The 20579-nt window shown below is 42.7% G+C and overlaps 1 protein-coding gene across 1 annotated transcript in view; it reads right to left on the bottom strand.

The window, feature by feature from the left end:
- Positions 1 to 373: 373 nt before the first annotated feature.
- HDAC8 (histone deacetylase 8) overlaps positions 374 to 20579 on the bottom strand; it is a 385856-nt gene continuing 365650 nt past the window's right edge. The window contains exon 10 of the mRNA XM_006082861.3: positions 374 to 927. Coding sequence (XP_006082923.1) covers positions 905 to 927 — 23 coding nt within the window. The 3' untranslated portion in view covers positions 374 to 904. The remainder of the gene's footprint in view (positions 928 to 20579) is intronic.

The following is a 20579-nucleotide window of genomic DNA, read 5'->3' as shown; positions in this document are numbered from 1 at the left end:
ACACTTGACAGGGAACTATGCTCTCTATTCATCAAAATGCCCCTCTTTGATCTGACATGTCACCTGCCCTTCCCATTCCTCCTCCCTGGGTGCCAGCAAGACCATCTCCATAGTTGCAGTATTTATATTCTCATGAGCCCTAGATGGACCCTAGCACAGGACAGAGCTTGGTCTTCTGTCCCCAGAACTTAGTGGGGATACACTAGTTCTTTAGTGGAATTCAGCACTCAGAGTCAGCTTCCTAGGCTGGACCAGAGCAGATCATGGAAGCAGCAGGGTTATTCTTGACACTTCAGGGAGAGAAAATGTTTAGAGCTGCATGTGCTGTCAGGCGTGTTTTATAATGAGGACAATGGGACAAAGATGTAGGTTTTCAAATATTTTATTAAAAACAAAATAGGTCAATAATCCTAAAAACAACAGAGGTAGACTTCTTCCCACCTCCCAATCTACTATCATTCCCCTTCACCAAGGCGCTACCTGGATGGTTCTGAGACTTAAACCCTACCTCTCAGCACCCCCTAACTGAAGAACTGCTGACTAAACCTCCATGCTTTCTTCCAGCTTCTTATCTGCCTCCTTTAAGAAAATAAAAATACCCCCTTCCCAACTTGCTTAAAAATAATTTTCAAAGATTAAAAATGGCATTTGTGTTTTTTAAAAAATAAACATTTTAAATGTTGGAAATCTCACTCTTCTTCTAGGCCTAGTTGAGCCTCTGGGGTGTCTGCCTGCCTCACCCCAGGAGGCCAGCTGCCACTTGGTGCCCCTTGGAAATTTTCAGGAAGTAATTTCTTCCAAATTTCCCCTGCAGTCACAAATTCCACACACTGCTTGCATAAACACGCTGTCTTCATTATAGGCGCTGCTCTTCGGCTCTGGAAACCTGATCTCTTTTTGTCAACTAGACCACATGCTTCAGATTCCCTGCAAACAGGAGAGAAAACAAAATTCAAATTCCGGTAACATATGTGCGTTACACCTCAATAAAGCTGTTTTTAAAAAGCACTTGCATGTTGCGACTTGTTGTTTTGGGGAACCCAGAGACCCCAACATATGGACCAGCAAGTCCAAGTTAGCCTGTTGGATGGTAAGAGTCATATGGCCCATTTACCCCAGCAACCACCAGTCACTCATCAGTCATGTGAGTGAGTGAGGCCTTTGACAGCCAACCAACCCAAACCAGTAGAAGAATACCCAGCTGAGCCCAGCCCAATTGCCAATCTACAGAGTCATGAGCTAAACAAGTGACTGTTTTAAGACACACACACACACACACACACACACACACACACACACACACACACTCAGGCAACACTTCACTAACTTCATCAAGTTTACACTTTACTAACTGCATCACATTTCCCCCCACTCCCAACCTTTCTTCCCCACTTAGCAGGGCACAAACCTCCTAGTATTTTCTCTTGTGAACATCTGTGAGATATGAATTTGGGCTTTTCCCTGCCCTCAGACCTAAGAGTTTTTGAGGGACAAGTGACCACTTGAAATCCTACAGGACTGGGCTCTAGGAATGTACAGTTTGCTCACTTGGTCCTTTTGCAGTGTTTTCCTTGCCCTACACTGGGCTCCAACCACTACTGACCATTTCTCCTCTAAAACAAGAAGAAGGCACTGGGACCTACTTTTGGTTCATCTCCAAAGTCTAGCACAGTCCCTCACACAAAGTATGTGCTCAATAAATGACTGCATAAATGGATGAATGAATGAAAGGAAGGAAGGCAAGAAAGAACAAATTAGCACTCATTACCTATCTAGTTTTAATTTTAAATTAACATACAGTACAATTGACTTTTTCTTATGTTCATTTCTGTGATTTTTAAAAAGATATATTTTTATTGATTTTTTACAGAGAGGAAGGGAGAGGGATAGAGTTAGAAACATCCATGAGAGAGAAACATTGATCAGCTGCCTCCTGCATGCCCCCTACTGGGGATCGAGCCTGCAACCAAGGTAAATGCCTTCGACTGGAATCAAACCCAGGACCTTTCAGTCCATGGCCCGATCGATGCTCTATCCACTGAGCCAAACCGGTCAGGGCATTCAATTCTGTGATTTTTAACACAAGTATAAATTTATGACACAGAACAATTCCAGCAACCTCCAAAATTGCAATCTATCCTCCCCAACCCTTATTACCTGGCAACCACTGACTTATTCTCTATCCCTATAAGTGCTGTCTTTTGGAGAATATAATATAATATAAGTGGAATCAAACAGTATGTAACCGTTTAAGACTAGCTTCTTGCATGCAGCATGATGCCTTTGAGTTTCATGCAAACATTTTGGTATGTCAATAGTTTACTCCTTTTTATTTGGGTACTTACCTTTTTAATTATTATAGATTAACAGAAAGTTACAAAAAAGAAGTACCAAGAGGTACAAATTTCTCCAAGTGGCAAAATCTTACGTACTAGTAATTATTTAATATCAAAACTAGAAAATTGACATTGGCACTAATAACAGACCTTAGTCAGATTTCACAAGTTCTACATGTACTCATTTGTGTGCGTGTAGATGTATACAGTTCTATGCAGTTTTTATCACATGTACATGTCACCCCCACCAGAAAGAGATTCAGAATATTCCACCACTACAAAGATTTCTCTCATGCTACCTTGTTACAGTACTCCCCACCCCCTCACCAAACTAGCTCTATAATTTTGTCATTTTGAGAATGTAATATAAATGGAATTATACAGTATACAACTTTTTGAGATTGGCTTTTTCACTCAGCATATTGGCCTTAAATCTATCCAAGTTGTTGTGTGCATTAAATGTGTTCCCTTTTTATTGCACAGTAGCATTCCATGGTATGGATGCAGCACAGTTTAACCACTCAGCCATTGGAAGACATCTGAGTTACTTCCAGTTTTTGCCTCTCACACATAAATCTACTATGAACATTCATGTGCAAGTTTTTTGTTTTGTTTTATTTTATTTTGTGGTGTTTTTACTTTTTTGCATGAACATGGTTTTCATTTCTCTAGTATAAATGCCCAAGAGTGCAGTTGCTAGGTTGTATGGTAGTTGCATGTTTAGTTTTATAAGAAACTGCCAAACTTTTCCAGAGTGGTTGTATCATTTTACATCCCCACCATGTATGAGTGATCTTTCGCACCATTCTTGTCAGCATTTGGTGGTGCCACTACTTTTTATTTTGGCCATCCTGATAGGTGTGTAGGGATCTCTCATTGTGGTTGCAATCTGAATTTTTCTTTTTTTAAAATATATTTTTATTGATTTCAGAGAGGAAGAGAGAGGGAGAGAGAAATAGAAACATCAATGATGAGAGATAATCATTGACTGGCTGCCTCTTGCATGCCCCCTACTGGGGATCGAGCCCGCAACCTGGGCCTGTGCCCTGACCAGGAATGGAACCTCCTGGTTCATAGGTGGATGCTCAACCACTGAGCCACAATGGCCGGGCAATCTGCCTTTTTCTAATGGCAAATGATGTTGAACATCTTTTCATTTGTTGATTTGCTGCTGTCTGTACATCCTGTTTAGGTCTTTTGCTAATTGGATATATATTTTTTACAGTTGAGTTTGGACAGTTCTTTATATATTCTAGATGCAAGTCTGATATATGATTTGCAAATATTTTATCTCAGTATGCAACTTGTCTTTTTATTCTTTTAACTCTTACGAAGCAAGTTAATTTTGGGTGGTTATGCTTTTGGTGTTTTAAATCCCTAACCTCAAAGTCTCTGGATGATTCTTCATCTCTTAGTTCAAGACCCCTCCACATCTTATGAGTTGCCAAGCCTAACCTCAAGATGTCTCTCAAATTTGTCCTTTCTCTCCCACTGTCTCCACTGTAGTTGTATCTCTTATCACTCAGGTTACTGCAACCACCTCTTAACTGGTGCTCCTGCCTCTGGAGCTTGTTCCTCACCCAATTTCATAGCTGTGATCACATGCTTCCCCTGCTTCCAAAAAACTGCACAAAACTTTAGCAGTTCCCAACTACTTATAAATGAAGTCCAACATATTAGCTTAAGCGTGAGTTACCCATACATTCCTATCTCCACGTGGGTCTTAGTTTATGTTATTGCCTCTGCTGAGGAAAACCTATAAGGGATCCTGGTGCTGAAGTTAGGGTCTTTCCACCTGTGAGTATAGCCAGAGCTTTATGAATGAGTAGATGCACGGATAAACAAAATTCCATGTCCAAGTGTTCTAACAACACGTTTACAGAAAGGAAAGGTAGGTGCTGTACTCTCTGCTTCTCTGTATCACTCTCCACTTACATTTGGAGGCAATTAAGAAAAACAACAGAAATAATTTCCAGTTGATGATGAGCAATATTGAGTTTGGGAAACAATACAAATGAGAGCTTAAATAATGCCCATTGTTTCCCCCTCACATCTAACTTTTCCAGCAGTGGGTGGCAGCCTGAGAAAATTCTAAAGGCCAGCATGTCTGAGACCTGGGGAGACCAGAGGAGGTAAACGTAAATGCTTAGCTTAGAGGCTAAGAATGTACTGTATGTGAGTAAAGGAGACTAGGGGCAAGATACATGGAGGCCCCTTGATCCTTTTTTTCTTTTTCCTACTTTGAATCATGACATAAGAAATAGTTCCTCCATTTTCTTAACTCTATTATGAAAGAAACCAAAACCAAAACAGTGTAAGTGAGATGATAAATGGGAACTCACACTTGGCCTAGAATAAGAAAGGGAGTGGTGGGGTCTGTGGCAAACAGGAAGGTACATGCTCATAAAGGGGACAGCTGCTACTCAGCTCTAGCCATTCGTGATTGTGCAGGAATGTGGGCCAAGATCTTTCCACTTTCTAAGAGATGTCAGAAATTCACATTTTAATGCAGGGTTTCCACAGTGTTAAATGTGAATAATTGATTTAAATTTTTAAAGAATTTTGTATGGGACATCAGTATGTGAGGCCAAACAAAACAGTTTTGGAGGCAAGATGTGGCTCATGGGCTCCCAATTTGTAATCTCTGGGATAATTCTGACTTACATCTATGGCACCCCATTTCACTCTCAAATATCCTGGTTTGGACAATAAATTATATCATCACCCTACCTCTGTTGCCTAAGTAGGAGGACTGAATTGGGACTCAGGAGGCCAGGGTTCTACTGTCCATCAACTGACTGGCCCATCTGTTCTTCCATTTATTCAATAAACATTTATGGAGTGTTAATTCTTTGCCAGGTACTAGGTGCTGGTGAATACTCTCTTTAATCTTTTTTAATTAATAGACTTTATTTTTAGAGTAGTTTTAGGTTTACAGAAAACCTGGGCAGAAATTACAGAGAGCTCTTGTATCCCCTCTGCCTCCTTCCTCCCCTGGAAGGCAGTTTCCCCTATTATTAACATCCTGTATTAGTGTGGTACATTTGTTACAGTTGATGAATGAATACTGATATTTTATTACAATTATATTATTATTATTAAAGTGAAGTCCATAGTTTACATTAGGGTTCACTCTTGGTGTTGTACAATTCTATGAATTCTGACAAGTGTATAATGTTATGTATCCACCATTACAGTATCATACAGAATAGTTTTACTGCCTTAAAAAACCTGTGCTCCATCTATTCATCTGTCCCTTCCTTCCCCCCAAATCCTGGCAATCACTGATCTTTTTACTGTCTTTATAATTCTGCATTTTCCAGAATGTCATATTGTTGGCGTCTTTTCACACTGGCTTCCTTCACTTAGTAATACTCATTTAAGTTTCCTTCACATCTTTTTGTAGCTTGATAGCTCATTTCTTTTTAGCTCTAAAAAATATTCCATTGTCTGGATGTAGCAGTTTGTGTATCTGTTCACCTAATGAAGGACATCTCAGTTGCTACCAAGTTTTGGCAATTATTAATCAAGCTCCTATAAACATTCATGTGTAGGTTTTTGTGTGGACATGAGTTTTCCACTTATTTGAGTTAAATGGCAAGGAGCACAATTGCTGGATCGTATTTAAAAGTATGTTTGGCTCTGTAAGAAACTGCCAAAGTGTCTTCCAAAGTGGCTGCACCCTTTTGCATTCCCACCAAAATGAATGAGAGTTCCTGTTGCTTCACATCCTTGCCAGCATTTGGTGGTGTCATTGTTTTGGTTTTAGCTATTCCAATAGGTGTATAGTGGTATCACATTGTTTTAATTTGCAATTCCTTAGTGACATGATAGTGAGCATATTTTCACACACTTATTTGCCATCTCTATATCTTCTTTGGTGAGGTCTCTGTTAAAGTTTTTGGCCCATTTTTAAACAAAGTTGTCTGTTCTCTTATTGTTGAGCTTTAACAGTACTTTGTATATTTTGGACACCAGTCTTTTATTGGATATGTGTTTTGCAAATACTTCTCTCAATCTGTGGCTTGTCTTTTTATTCCTATAATCTTTGTTTTTTTGTTTTTAATGCAGAGCAGCACTGTTCAATAGAACTTTCTTTGATGACGGAAATGTTTTATATCTATGTTGCCTAATTCATTAGCCACTAGTTACATGTGACAATTGAGCACTTGAAATGTTCAACCAAGAAACTGAATTTTAAATTTTATTTAATGTCAGTTGACTTAAATTTAAATGGCCACATGTGGCAAGTGGTGACCATATTAGACAGCACAGATACAGAACAGTTCCCTTGGGTTTTTTTTCTTCATTATATTGATTAGGGGGTCATCCTCATTTTCTCCTTCATTTACAACTTCCCTTTCAATCCATTGGCAACTCCTGAGAATTCTACATCCACAATATATTCCAAATCCACCCACTTCCCACCATCCTTCACTGCTATAACCTTATTCCAAACCACAATCACTTCTTACACGACCATCCTAAGTATTTTGTTAAAACTTAGGTTAGACCACATCACTCCTATGCTCAAAATCCTCTATGGCTTCCAATCACACCTACAATAAAATCCAAATTATTTAGGTACCAAACCCTGCAGGGTCTGTCTCCTGTCTCCTTATCACAATCCTCTTTAGTCTGTTCTAGCCACATGGGGCATCTTTGTGTTGCTGTAACACCTTCTTAGGGATTCCCCCTACTTTGCACTTGCTATTCCTTCCAAATGCTCTGTCCCTGGATATTCCCATTTCTTCTTTTTTAAAAATATGTTTTTATTGATTTTAGAAAGAGAGGGAGGAAGAGGGAGAGGGGGAGAGAGAGAGAGAGAGAGAGAGAGAGAGAGAGAGAGAGATTGGCTGCCTCCTGCACTCCCCCTACTGGGGATCCAGCTGTAATCCGGGCATGTGCCCTGACCAGGAATTGAACTGGCAGCCTTTTGGTGCATGGGATGATGCTCAACCAACTGAGCCACAATGGCCAGGGCTGGGTATTCCCATTTCTTACTCTTCTCATCATTCAGGTCTCAATTCAATAGTCACCTCTGAGAGGCCTTATGACCACCAAATCTAGGTGACCACTCCCACTCACTCTTTTTCTGTGACATAATCTTACTTTATTTTCTTCAGTGCACTTAGCACACTGAAAACATCTTGTATGCTTATTTGCTTGTTGTCTGTCTCCCATCAGGGGCCTTGTCCATCTTGTTCATCACTCTATTGTTAGCACCCTCAACAGTGTCTGGCCATAATAGGGACTAAATAAATATTCATTGAAGGAATGAACATCTGTAGAGTCACAGGGCAGCTGATAAAGCACTTTTTCATTCAGTCCACAGAGGCTTAAAGCTTGGTCATTGCTCTTAAAGCCCTTATAAATGAGGCTGAGGTGAGCCAACATATGCTTATAAAAGGAGCATCCATGCCACCAGGCTAAGTGGCAAATGACTTTTGAAAACAGTCAGTGTCATAGCAGTTTGGAGGAATGCTGGAGGTGACCCCAGAACACTTGGAGGCTGAGTGGCACCATAGAGGGGCAGAGAAATGAATTTAGAACCGCTGAAAAGTATTCTCAAAGCTTCCATCACATGAGTACCTCTTTCGGAAATGTTGTCATATCTACTTATCTGTATTAATAGCAACACTATTTTTCTTTATATTATCTTACTTTAAAGTTTTTAATACTTATTTGGCCTCATATATCCTAAATCAGTGATGGCGAACCTTTTGAGCTCAGCGTGTCAGCATTTTGAAAAACCCTAACTTAACTCTAGTGCCGTGTCACATATAGAAATTTTTTGATATTTGCAACCATAGTAAAACAAAAACTTATATTTTTGATATTTATTTTATATATTTAAATGCCATTTAACAAAGAAAAATCAACCCAAAAAATGAGTTCGCGTGTCACCTCTGACACGCGTGTCATAGGTTCGCCATCACTGTCCTAAATCATCATCATCATCATCACCACCACCATCATCATCATCATTATCAGACTTGATGTGCAGTTTAAAACATACATTAAAATGAAAAATGTTTGTGTCACCTCAAATTGTCTCTTCTACAGAGAGGTACAAGAGGCATATTTTGGGAAAAATAATTGTAGGGATTGTTCTTGGACAGCTGGTGCCCAGGCTCTGCTGCCATCAGCCTCTACAGCCTCTAGTATCTGAGAATCTTGGATGGTGCACACACCTCCACCTATCTCCCATCATCTGGCTTCCTCAGCCCAATCTGGTTCCCATCTCTGTTCATTCAGTTCACAAGCCTTTACTACTGATGTCTACAATGGGCTAGGCCCTGTGCTGGGTTCTGGGGTCACAGAGGAGAACAAGACATAGTTCTGCCCTCAAGGAGCTTTCAGTCTAGCGAAGAAGGTGTATATGGAGACAAAAATATCATAGCCCATAGCAACAAGGCATTAAAATACCAGTTCATACAGAATGCCAAGGGCATACAAAGAGAGGGTGAGGAAGGCTTTATAGAGGAGGTGGTATCTTGAAGAGCAAAGCAATAGGGAATATTCCAGGCAGTAGGAACAGAGCAGGATGTACAAAGGCAACTGTAGACTTATTGTGGCCAGAGCACAGGATGAGGGTGGGGGTGGGGGGCAGTGTAAAAAGGCTGGAGAGGTGGCTAGAGGCCACAGGATTTTTTTGCTAATCCTCACCTGAGGATATTTTTCCATTGATATTCAGAGGTTGTGGAAGGAAGGAAGAAAGGGGGGAGGGAGGGAGGGAGGGAGGGAGGGAGGGAGGGAGGGAGGGAGGGAGGAAGGGAGGGAGGGAAGAAGAGAGAGAGAGAGAAACATCGATGTGAGAGAGACACATCAATTGGTTGCTTCCCGCACAGCCTGACCTGGGCTAGGGAAGAAACCTGCAACCCAGTTACCTGCCCTTGACTGGGAATCAAACCCACGACCCTTCAGTGTGCAGGCTGATGGTCTACCACTGAACTACATCGGCCAGGGCGGAACGATATTTTAAGATGGAGAAGATGTCTAAATAGTGTGGTTAGGGCTAGAGTAAGTTTCACAGCTGTTGCCCCATTACAGCTAGGCTTGAGGGTCTCATGCTCTACTTGGGAATGATGGCAGAACAAAAGATTTCTATGAGGCATGTGCTGATATGGATGGCTGATTTAATTTTAGCTCTTAATTGTCAACTGTCATCAGAAAGCCTATTAATGACAATCCTAATAAAGAGGTAATATGCTAATTGACTGCCCCACCCTCAAAGATGGAAACGCCCACAGCCAATAGGGAGGGAATATGCTAATTGACTGCCCTGCCCTCAAAGATGGTGGCACTCACAGCCAATAAGGAGGGAATATGCTAACTGACTGCCCCCCCTCAAAGATGGTGGCACCCACAGCCAATAAGGAGGGAATATGCTAATTGACTGCCCCACCCTCAAAGATGGTGGCGCCCACAGCCAATAAAGAGGGAATATGCTAATTGACCCTCATGCCATTGCAAAGATGGCAGCGCCCACAGCCAATAAGGAGGGAATATGCTAATTGACTTCCCCACCCTCAAAGATGGTGGCGCCCATAGCCAATAAGGAGGGAATATGCTAATTGACTGCCACGCCCTCAAAGATGGTGGTACCCACAGCCACAAGATGGCCGGCAGGGGAGGGCAGCTGTGGGTGATCAGGCCAGCAGGGGAGGGCAGTTAGGGGCGACCAGGCCTGCAGGGGAGGGTAATTGGGGTCGACCAGGCCAGCAGGGGAGGGCAGTTGGGGATGACCAGGCCTGCAGGGGAGGGCAGCTGGGAGGGGGACCAGGCCTGCAGGGGAGGGCAGTGGGGGGGACCAGGCTGGCAGTTGTGGGTGACTGGGCCGGCAGGGAATGACAGTTGGGGGCAATCGGGCTGGCAGGGGAGCAGTTAGGTGTCGATCAGACTGGCAGGGGAGTGTGGTTAGGGGGTGATCAGGCTGGCAGGCAGAAGTGGTTAGGGGCAATCAGGCAGGCAGGCAGTCAAGCGGTTAGGAGCCAGCGGTCCCAGATTTTGAGAGGGATGTCCGACAACTGGTTTAGGCCCGATCCTGGTAATTGACATCCCTTGAGGGGTCCCAGATTGGAGAGGGTGCAGGCTGGGCTGAGGGACACCTCCCCTCTGCCCCAGTACAGGAATTTCGCACACCAGGCCTCTAGTTAAGTATAATCACCAATTACCACTTGTCTGCCCCTGATCTGAATTAGAACCCAAGGTTGTGGATTAATCCCACCAGGCTTCTGGCATTTACAAGATATCAGCACTTGAAGGATGTTACCCTGATGGTCAGCGTGCTCTAGTCTTAGCTTGCAAGGGACTACTTCAACCTCAAATGGAATTGAAGCAATTTCTAAAATAGCCTGTGATTCACTTTTTCTCCCCTCCTGTGCCTAAATCTGCTAGATTCATGTGGAGGGATAGGCACAAGTAACTGAGGTGACATCACAGAAGTGGGCTATTTGCCTGCCAGCCAGCCAGCCAGCCAGCCAGCCTGTGGAGTGGTTTATCTGCTGAGCAATGCCTCCCAGGCATTTTGGAGTTACAGCTCCAGGTTCTTTGGTCCATGTGCTTTATTCACATTTCTTTTTCAGACAAAAATTCTGGGCTGGGAAATCCAGGATAATTGGAATAGCAGTGGCAGGAAGAATAATACAGCCTTACATCTGTATAATGCTTTAGAGTTGTGAAAGCTATTTGTTACATTTTACTCCACCCAAACACCAGTGGGAAATGGAAGCTGGTATTTTAGGCCTGAACTGGAGACAAACTCTTGTTCTCTTGTGCAAAGGAGCTAAATGCTACCATTCCCTATTCACCTCAAGGCACATCATGATTAGGCCTTGGATGCCACCAGAAGGTCAGAGAGACTCCTTTCAGCTTCTAGGTGCTTCCTGGAAGATAAATTCTCAGGACAATTGCCTGGCAGGCACAATCTATTCACCATGCCATCCTGATTGAGCCAGCAAGGACTGGCAGTCTTAGCACTGCCAACTCCTTCTGCACATTCTGGTTTACAGTTCTACTGGTCCCAAAGACCTTTACTGGAGCCAAAGGCATGCCTTCTAACTGTGGATCCATGAAGGTAGGGTGTGTCATGAACATCTGGAAGTGTCAACAGCTGCCAGATTAGCTCAAGGGCCTGTGAAAGGAAAAACTGCAATTTGAGTCACATCAGCCATCACTGCAGATCCTGAAGTGAAGGTCCACTGAGCCCAGTCGTGAACAGCTGAGGAGTGGGGTGGAGTGATTCTTTCCTTTGAGAAGTCATAAAAATAGTTCTGCAGTGGTCTCACGTTTGCTCTGTGATCTTCCAGCACCTGGTTCCAGCATAGCTTGGAGTCCCCTGTGCTTCAAGTCAGCATGAGGTCTCCAGGCCTAGCTCCCTCCCTGATCCACCCTAGCATCATAGCTGTCAGGCCAGAAACTAAAGGGGTGGCATACTCTTGCTTGACCCTCTTGGTTTTAGATTAGGGGTGTGTGTGTGTGTGTGTGTGTGTGTGTGTGTGTGTGTGTGTGTAGGGGCTGGTGGGGGACAATGATAGAAGCAGTGAGCCACAGATGCTCAGCTACATTTTGAGAGTGGCAGGTGCTCCTCCTCTTGTTGCTTCCATAGCTTCCACCACCACCAGTGCAAGACCATAGGTGCTGGTCAGTGCCACAAAAACCTCATCTTTGTAAACCAAAATGCTGCACTCAGGCAATTCTGTCGGTTGGAAATTTTGGTAAAGAAGTGACCCTTTCAAGAGTTGACTATGTAAGCCTATATGTGGAAAGTGACTGGCAGAACAGAACATCATCCCTCCAAAGGACAGAGGCCTCCAAGAACTTGTTTTCCAGCTCATGGGGGATATGTGTGCCTATGACAATAGATTAAGGATCACCGTCTCAGCCTGTTTTAGAGATGTGAATAAAAATCTTGGCTTGGGACTGCCTCCTCTCTGGTTGACTGATTTTTCAATTGATTTGTATTTATTAGCTAATGAAATTAAAGTTGTAAAAATGATAACAGAAACACAATAAATCTCTCCCACAACTGGCTTTTCTATGTCACTATGGTGCATTCCTCAGTTTGATTATTTCAAAGTCTATTATTTTGTTCTCAATTATTCTGCTTTTCTGGCATGGGAGAAAATAAATTTGTTTTATTTTCTCTTATTCATGCACTCAATTATGCTCTTCGGGCACATTTAATCACTTTGATGTTTTCATTTTATGGCCTGTCTCTAGGCACTTCAGCTACATTGCTGCCAACGGGCAAGCAGGACTAATTTGCATGTCACAATAGACTTGAAATTCTAACTCAATTTAGAAATCTTTATGAAATTTCCCTCCAAAATGTGCTTGAAGCTGCAAAGAGGCAGAAGGATGTTGAAAGCCAGGAGCCTATAATGATGCTTCCCTTTCCCAAAACACTTGAGAGCTCTTTGGTGGCCTGAGTGGATTGGGGATGTTCCTGTCCCTGTACAGCAGAGGAGTCTACGGAATGGGATGCCTGCAGAGTTTGCTCTGGAACTTTGTGGTAAGAATCCTGCAAGCACTGCCCCTTGGCAGCGAGTCCAGGGAGGCTGGGCCTGCTTATTCTGGCATAAAATGCCCCTCAGCACTGCTGGATTTGGGCGGCTGTGCTAAAGACAGCACCTGAGTCTCAGTTGGTTAAGGGCCTCTGGGTAAACTGAGAGAATTGTCAACAGTTAGGCATTCCAGAACCCAGAATGGTTTATATTATTTTCTCTAATAAATTCCAATCTCCTTTTTGCCCCTTGATTATTTTGGGGCTAAAGGCTGGAGGGGAATTCGTGATATAATTGCTTTAGGCATGTACTTTGGACAAACAGGGGGAAAAAGCTTAATTAAACACATTAGAGGCCTCCAACTGTTCTTCAAAAGTTCTTGGTTTGTTGTATGCAACAAGTAGCAGCTCCATCAGGCAGAAGAAAAAAATACCTATTTCCTCTTCCAAACTTTGGGTATGATCTTCAGTTTCTTGTGTGGAATTCTAACTACCTCACTTACTTTCTGTGTGACTTTGCACAAGCTAATCAACCTTCCCAAGCCTCAGTTCTCTCATCTGTTAAATGGGGATAATAACATTATCTACCTCAGAGACAGATTTGCTTCCCAAATTCCAATACTGTAAAAAATTTCAGCAGCCGGGCCCATGTGGCTCAGTGGATTGAGCATCGTCCCATGCACCAAGAGGTTGCTGGTTCGATTCTGGTCAGGGTATATGCCTGGGTTGTGGACTCGATCCCCAGTAGGGGGAGTACAGGAGGCAGCCAATCGATGTTTCTCTATCATCAATGTTTCTATCTTCTCTCCCTTGCTCTCTCTCTCAAAAATCAATGAAAACATATTTTTAAAAAATTTCAGCATATTCATATACCACTTATATTGCCCATACAGACTCCTTTTAAACGTAACCTCATCTTACAATGATATCTGTGAAATCAGAGTTTGATGAGATATAGTTCTAATTCACATTAAAACATATACATTAAACACACCAAATTTATTCCTGCCTAGGGATCTTTGATCCTGCTTTTCCCTTCATCTAGATTCTAGAATAATCTTCACCTCAATACTCTATTCCCAAATGTCACTTTCTCAGAGAGGCCTTTACTGACTAACTTATCTAAAAGGACCCCTTCTGAATTTATCAGTAACCAACATTAAATATTTATTTATTTGTTTATTGTCTATCTTCCCCACTAGAACATAAGCTCCACTATGGGCAAGGCCTTTACCTGTCCTACTTACATTTCTATCACCAGAGGCTAGAATAGGGCCTGGCACATATTAACACCAAATACGTATTTGTTGAATGAATGAAACATTAAAATAAGAAAAGTTGGCCTAACAGTAACCAGGCTCCCCTAGCACCCCACCAGGGTGGTGTCAGAGAAGGCAGAGTGGAAAGCCAAAAGTTTCATCGCTACTCAATAGCAAGGAGGCCCACCCACCACTGTGCCATTAGAGGTCACATGGGGAGCAGTAACAAGGTGTCATCCCCATTCCTGGACAGGTTGGTATCAGTGAAAGTCTTGTGGGGATCCTGAATTTCTACTCCTGCCCAGCAGTAATGAGATACCTGCCTCCCCCCACCAGTCTGTCAATGGCAGCTGAGTGGGGAATCTAGACTTTTATCTCCACCTAGAGGTAATGGGGTGTTGCCCCACTCCCCTGCCTGTGTAGTGTCAGAGGAAGCATGCTGAAACATAAGATTTAAATAAGATGCAGGGCCCTGGCCAATTTGTTCAGTAGTTAGAGTGGCAGCCTGTGGACCAAAGGGTCCCAGGTTCGATTCCCAGTCAAGGGCACATACCTTGGTTGCGTTGGTAGGGGCACATGTGGGAAGCAACCAATCCATGCATCTCTCTCACATCACATTGATGTTTCTCTCTCTCTCACCCCTCCTCCCTCCTTCCCACTCTCTCTAGAAAGCAAGGAAAAAAATATCCTTGGGTGAGGATTAAAAAAATAAATAAGATGCAGGGTTTTATAAAAGTATTTAAAACATTTAGGATATGATCACTCATACCAAGGACAGGAAACCCTCAACTTGAATGAGAAACAGACAATCAACAGATGCCAACATAGAGATGACATAGATGTTAGAAATATCTGACAAGAAGTTTAAAGCAACCATCATAAATGTACTTTAGTGAGCAAGTACCTGAAACAAATGAAAAAGTAAAAGTCTTAGCAAAGAAATGGAAGAAATAAAGAAAAACTAAATGGAAATTTTAGAACTGAAAAATATAATGAGTAAAGTAAAACTTAACAGATGGGCTCAACAGCAGTATGAAGGGGCAGAAAAAGAATCAATAAACTGGACTATAATAAATCTTAAAGTCAGGTATAGCTATACCAGTTCCTTTGCTAGCATATCAAAATACAGTTTTTGTATACTGTGCTTATATCCTGTGACTTTGCTGAACTAATTAATATGTTCTAGGTTTTTCTTGTAGATCTCTTGGAATTTTCTACATAGATCACCATTCAACTGCAAATAGAGACAAATTTATTTCTTCTTTTCTAATCTGTATGCTTTTTGTTTCCTTTTCTTGCCTTATTGTGCTTAGACTTCCACTATTTTGTTGAATAAAAGTGAGAGCAGATATCTTTGCCTTATTCCAGAACTTAGAGGGAAACATTCAGTCTTTCACTATTAACTATGATGATAGTTGTAGGTTTTTGTAGATTCTTCTTACCAAGTTGAGGCAATACCCCTCTATATTCCTAGTTTTGTGAGCATTTCTGTCATGAATGCATGTTGATTTTGTTAATTGCTGTTTTGGTATCAGTTGCTATTAATACTGATATATGTGTAATTTTTCTTCTTTAGATTTTTAATATGGTATGTTACATTGATTCATTTTTCAAATATTGAACCAGCTTTGTATACTTGGAATAAATGCCACTTGGTCATGATGTATACTTTGTATATAGAATTCTATTTTCTAATATTTGGTTGAGGATTTTGCATCTATATTTATGGGGGATATTAGTCTGTAGTATTTTTGTGTACTGTCATCTGCTTTCAGTATCAGGACAATACTAGAATTATAAAATGAGTTCAGAAGTGTTCCCTCCTGTTCTATTTTCTGCAAGATATAGTATAGAATTGGTATTAATTCTCATTTTTAGTAGAATTCTCCAGTGAGACCATCTGTACCTGGAGATTTCTTTTTTATGAGGTTTTTCATTTCTACTTTGATACCATTGTGATCAGATAACATGCTCTGTATAATTTCGATTCTTTTCAATTTGTTGAGGTATGTTTTATGACCCTGTCTGTAGTTCTGGATGATGTCCATTTTGTCTTTTCGTTGCTTGAAAAAATGTTATTTGGTGGAGTGTTTTATCAATGCCGGTTAGATTTTGTTGACTGATAGCATTGTTGAATTCTTTTATATCCTTGCTCATTTTCTGTCTACTTGTTCCTTTATCAATTGCTGAGAGAGGAATGTTGAAGTTTCTAACTCTAATTGTAGGCCTATCTATTTTTCCTTATAGCTCTATCAGTTTTTGCTTCATGTATTCTAAAACTCTGTTGTTTGGTGCTTACACATTTAGGATTGCTGTATCTTCTTGGTGGATTGACCCTTTTTTTAAAAACAATATACTTTTTATTGATTTTTTACAGAGAGGAAGGGAGAGAGATAGAGAGTTAGATACATCGATGAGAGAGAAACATCGATCAGCTGCCTCCTGCACACCCTCCACTGGGGATGTGCCCGCAACCAAGGCACATGCCCTTGACCGGAATCGAACCTGGGACCCTTGAGTCCACAGGCCAACGCTCTATCCACTGAGCCAAACCGGTTACGGCGGTGGACTGACCCTTTTATCATTGTGTAATGTCCTTCTCTGTCCATGGTAATTTTCTTTGCTCTAGATCAGGGGTCCTCAAACTTTTTAAACAGGGGGCCAGTTCACTGTCCCTCAGACCGTTGGAGGGCCGGACTATAGTTTAAAAAAAAACTATGAATAAATTCCTATGCATACTGCACACATCTTATTTTGAAGTAAAAAAACAAAATGGGAACAAATACAATATTTGTATTTGCATGTGGCCCGCGGGCCATAGTTTGAGGACCCCTGCTCTAAAGTCTACTTTATCTGCTATCAATATAGCCACTCCTACTTTCTTTTGATTAATAATTGCATGGCATATATTATTCTTTTTTTTTTTTACCTTTAACCTACTTATATCATATTTGAAGTGAGTTTCTTGTAGACATCATATAATTGTAACATTTTTTAAGCCACCCTGCGAACTTTGTCTTTTTTTTAAAATATATTTTTTATTGATTAATATATTACATATGTGTCCTTATCCCTTTTCTTCTTCTTCCTCTTCTTAAAGAATACCCTTCAGCATTCCATATTAATACTGGTTTGGTGGTGGTGAACTCCTTTAAGCTTTTTCTTGTCTGTGAAGCTCTTTATCTGACCTTCAATTCTAAATGATAGCTTTGCTGAGTAGAGTAATCATGGTTGTAGGTTCTTGCTATTCATCACTTTGAATATTTCTTGCCACTCCCTTCTGGCCTGCATAGTTTCTGTTGAGAAATCAGCTGACAGTTGTATGGGCACTCTCTTGTAGGTAACTGTTTTTCTCTTGCTGCTGTTAAGATTCGCTCTTTGTCTTTTGCCCTTGGTGTTGTAATTATGATGTGTCTTGGTGTAGTCCTCTTTGGATTCCTCTTGTTTGGGGTTCTGTGCTTCCTGGACTTGTAAGTCTATTTCTTTCACCAGGTAGGGGAAGTTTTCTGTCATTATTTCTTCAAATAGGTTTTCAATATCTTGCTCTTTCTCTTCTTCTGGCAACCCTATAATTCGGATGTTGGTACGCTTGAAGTTGTCCCAGAGGCTCCTTACACTATCTTCATATTTTTGGATTCTTTTTTCTGTTTGCTCTTCTGGTTGGGTGTTTTTTGCTTCCTTGTATTTCAAATCATTCATTTGATTCTCGGGATCCTCTAGTCTACTGTTGTATCCCTGTATATTATTCTTTATTTCAGTCAGTGTATGCTTAATTTCTGACTGGTCCTTTTCCATTTTTTTGGCATTCTCACTAAGATCCTTGAAAGTCTAAGTTCCTCAGAGGTTTCTAGAAGATCCTTGAGTAACTTTATAGCTATGGTTTGAACTCTATATCTAGTAGTTTCATTTCTTCCATTTCTTCCATTTGTGACATGCTTCTTTGTCTCCACACTTTGGCTGCTTCCCTGTGTTTGTTTCTATGTATTGGGTAGCTGCTAAGTCTCCTTGAGTTGATAGAGTGGCCTTGTGTAGTAGGTGTCCTATAGGGCCCAGTGGCTCAGCCTCCCCAATCACCTGAGGTGGACACTTTTGATACACCCCTTTGTGGGCTGTGTGCACAGTTGTGTTGTAGTTGAGCCTTGATTGCTGTTGGTGTCACTAGGAGGAATTGACCTACAGGTCAAGTGGCTGTGGGGACCAGCTGTGACTACAGTGGGAGAGCTGCTGTGCAGGAGACACCCTTATGGAGCAGGACTTGCTTCAGTGGGGCTTTGGTGCTCACTGAGTCTTCCCCTTGAGTGTGTCGCTTATGGATGTGAAGAGTTGTAACCTGGTATGGTCTCACACTGACCACTGGCTACACTGACTCTTGGGTCTCCACGGAGGTGCAAAGTCAACCACTGCCTGAGGCCACCCAGCAGGAGCTACAGAGAGATCTGCAGATTCCTCCTCTTTGTATTGGATTTGGTAGTGTCCATGCAAGGCCCAGCTGTGAAGCAAGGCAGGTTGGTGCTGGTGCCAGGTCTTGGGCTTTTTATTGATAGGTTTGGGGCTCCATGACCCAGCTGCACCTTGTTTGACAGGTTTTTAGCCCGAGAAAGGACAGACCATTCATATGCAAAAGCCACTGCACACAGCTTGGGTGGGTTGTAAATTGGGTGGGGCGGGGTCTCAGGGAATCACCAGGGCAGAGCAAACAGAAATGGCTGCCAGTCAGCCCTGTACTGGGAAGATCCCTGCAGGAGAACAATGACCACTGCAAGCATATCCATCTGGAAGAAAGCCTCCCTGAGTTCCTACCCTGATGCCAGACAATCCAGTTTCTTCCTGTATGTGTCTGGGTCCCCCAGAACCTCATCTAGCACTGGAGCTCAGAGGAAGTGGGAACTTGTAAATTCAGTTCATGGTGCCAGCCTTTTAAGAGGAGCAGCTGGGTCTCCAGCAGCCCGTGTCACTCAGCCCCAATCCGCATTGGTTATTACAGTCCATAGTTCTTACAGCCCGTAGGGACTTCTTTCCTCAGCTCTGGGACCCTGGGATGGGCATCTGGTGTGGGGCTGGGACCCCTTGCTCCTCTGGGTGGCCTCTGCAGAGGTGATCTCCCTCCTGATTAAAAAGGCGGCACACCTGGGTGCTGGAACAGCCTGTTCTGTGCCTCCGTACCTCCTACCAGTCTCAGTGTGCTTTCTTCTTTACCTCTCTAGTTGTAGTACTTCCACTCAGCCAGGTTTAGGGCAGTTCTGGATGATAGTTGTTCTATATTTTAGTTGTAATTTTGATGTGGTTGTGGAAGGCAGCGAGTACAGGTGTTTACATATACTGCCATCTTGGTTCTCGAAGTGTAGAAATCTTACCTACCTTTAAGTCTTTTCTCTCTCTCCCAATTATAATAGAACTAGAGGCCCTGTGCACACAAATTTGTGCACTTGGGTGTGTGTGTGTGGGGGGGGGGGGGTCCATCAGCCCGGCCTGTGCCTTCTCGCAGTCTGGGTTTCCCTCGGGGGATGACCACCTGCTGGCTTAGGCCCGCTCCCCAGAAGATTGGGCCTAAGCTGGCAGTCACATCCCTCTGGCAGCCCGGGAGACCTCGAGGGATGTCCACTTGTCAGTGGGGAGCAGGCCTAAGCTGCAGTCAGACATTCTTAGCGCTGCTGAGGAGGCGGGAGAGGCTACCACCACCACCGCTGTACTGGCAGCAGTCAGCCTGGCTTGTGGCTGAGCAGAGCTCCCCCTGTGGGAGCGCACTGACCACCAGAGGGCAGCTCCTGCATTGAGTGTCTGCCCCCTGGTGATCAGTGTGTGTCATAATGACCAGTCATTCCCAGTTGTTCTGCTGTTAGGGTCAATTTGCATATTACCCTTTTATTATATAGGATAGAGGCCTGGTGCATGGGTGGGGGCCAGCTGGTTTGCCCTGAAGGGTGTCCTGGATCAGGGTGGGGGTCCCGCTGGGGTGCCTGGCCAGCCTGGGTGAGGGGCTGATGGCTGTTTGCAGGCTGGCCACGGCCCCCAGCCACCCAAGTTCCCAGTGCAGGCTGGCTGGAAGCAGGTATCTGGGATTTATTTAGCCTCTATAATTGAAACTTTGTTGCCTTGAGCAGAGGCCACAGCCAGCAGGGGAAGGCGGGAAGCTTGGCTTCCTCCATCGCCGGGGCAACCAAACCTCCTGCTTCCTCCAGCTCCGTGGCTGCTGGCCGCCATCTTGGTTGGGTTAATTTGCATATAGTTGCTCTGATTGGCTGGTGGGAGTGGCTTGGGGCATAGCGGAGGTGCAGTCAATTTGCATGTTTCTCTTTTATTAGATTAGATTATCTTAAATATTTCCAATATATATATTTAGAACTATATCAGACAGTATTTTAGTTTTGCTTTAATCATCAGGCATGATTTAGAAAACCCAGGACAAAAAGAAAAATCTATTATATTTACCCACAATTTTATTCCTCCCATTGTTCTTTCTTTCTTCCTAATGTTCCA

This window comes from Myotis lucifugus, unplaced genomic scaffold, assembly GCF_000147115.1.
Source record: "Myotis lucifugus unplaced genomic scaffold, Myoluc2.0 scaffold_4, whole genome shotgun sequence".
Taxonomy (NCBI): domain Eukaryota; kingdom Metazoa; phylum Chordata; class Mammalia; order Chiroptera; family Vespertilionidae; genus Myotis; species Myotis lucifugus.
The sequence above is the reverse complement of the archived record's forward strand: the minus strand, read 5'-3'. Positions and strand labels throughout refer to the sequence as shown.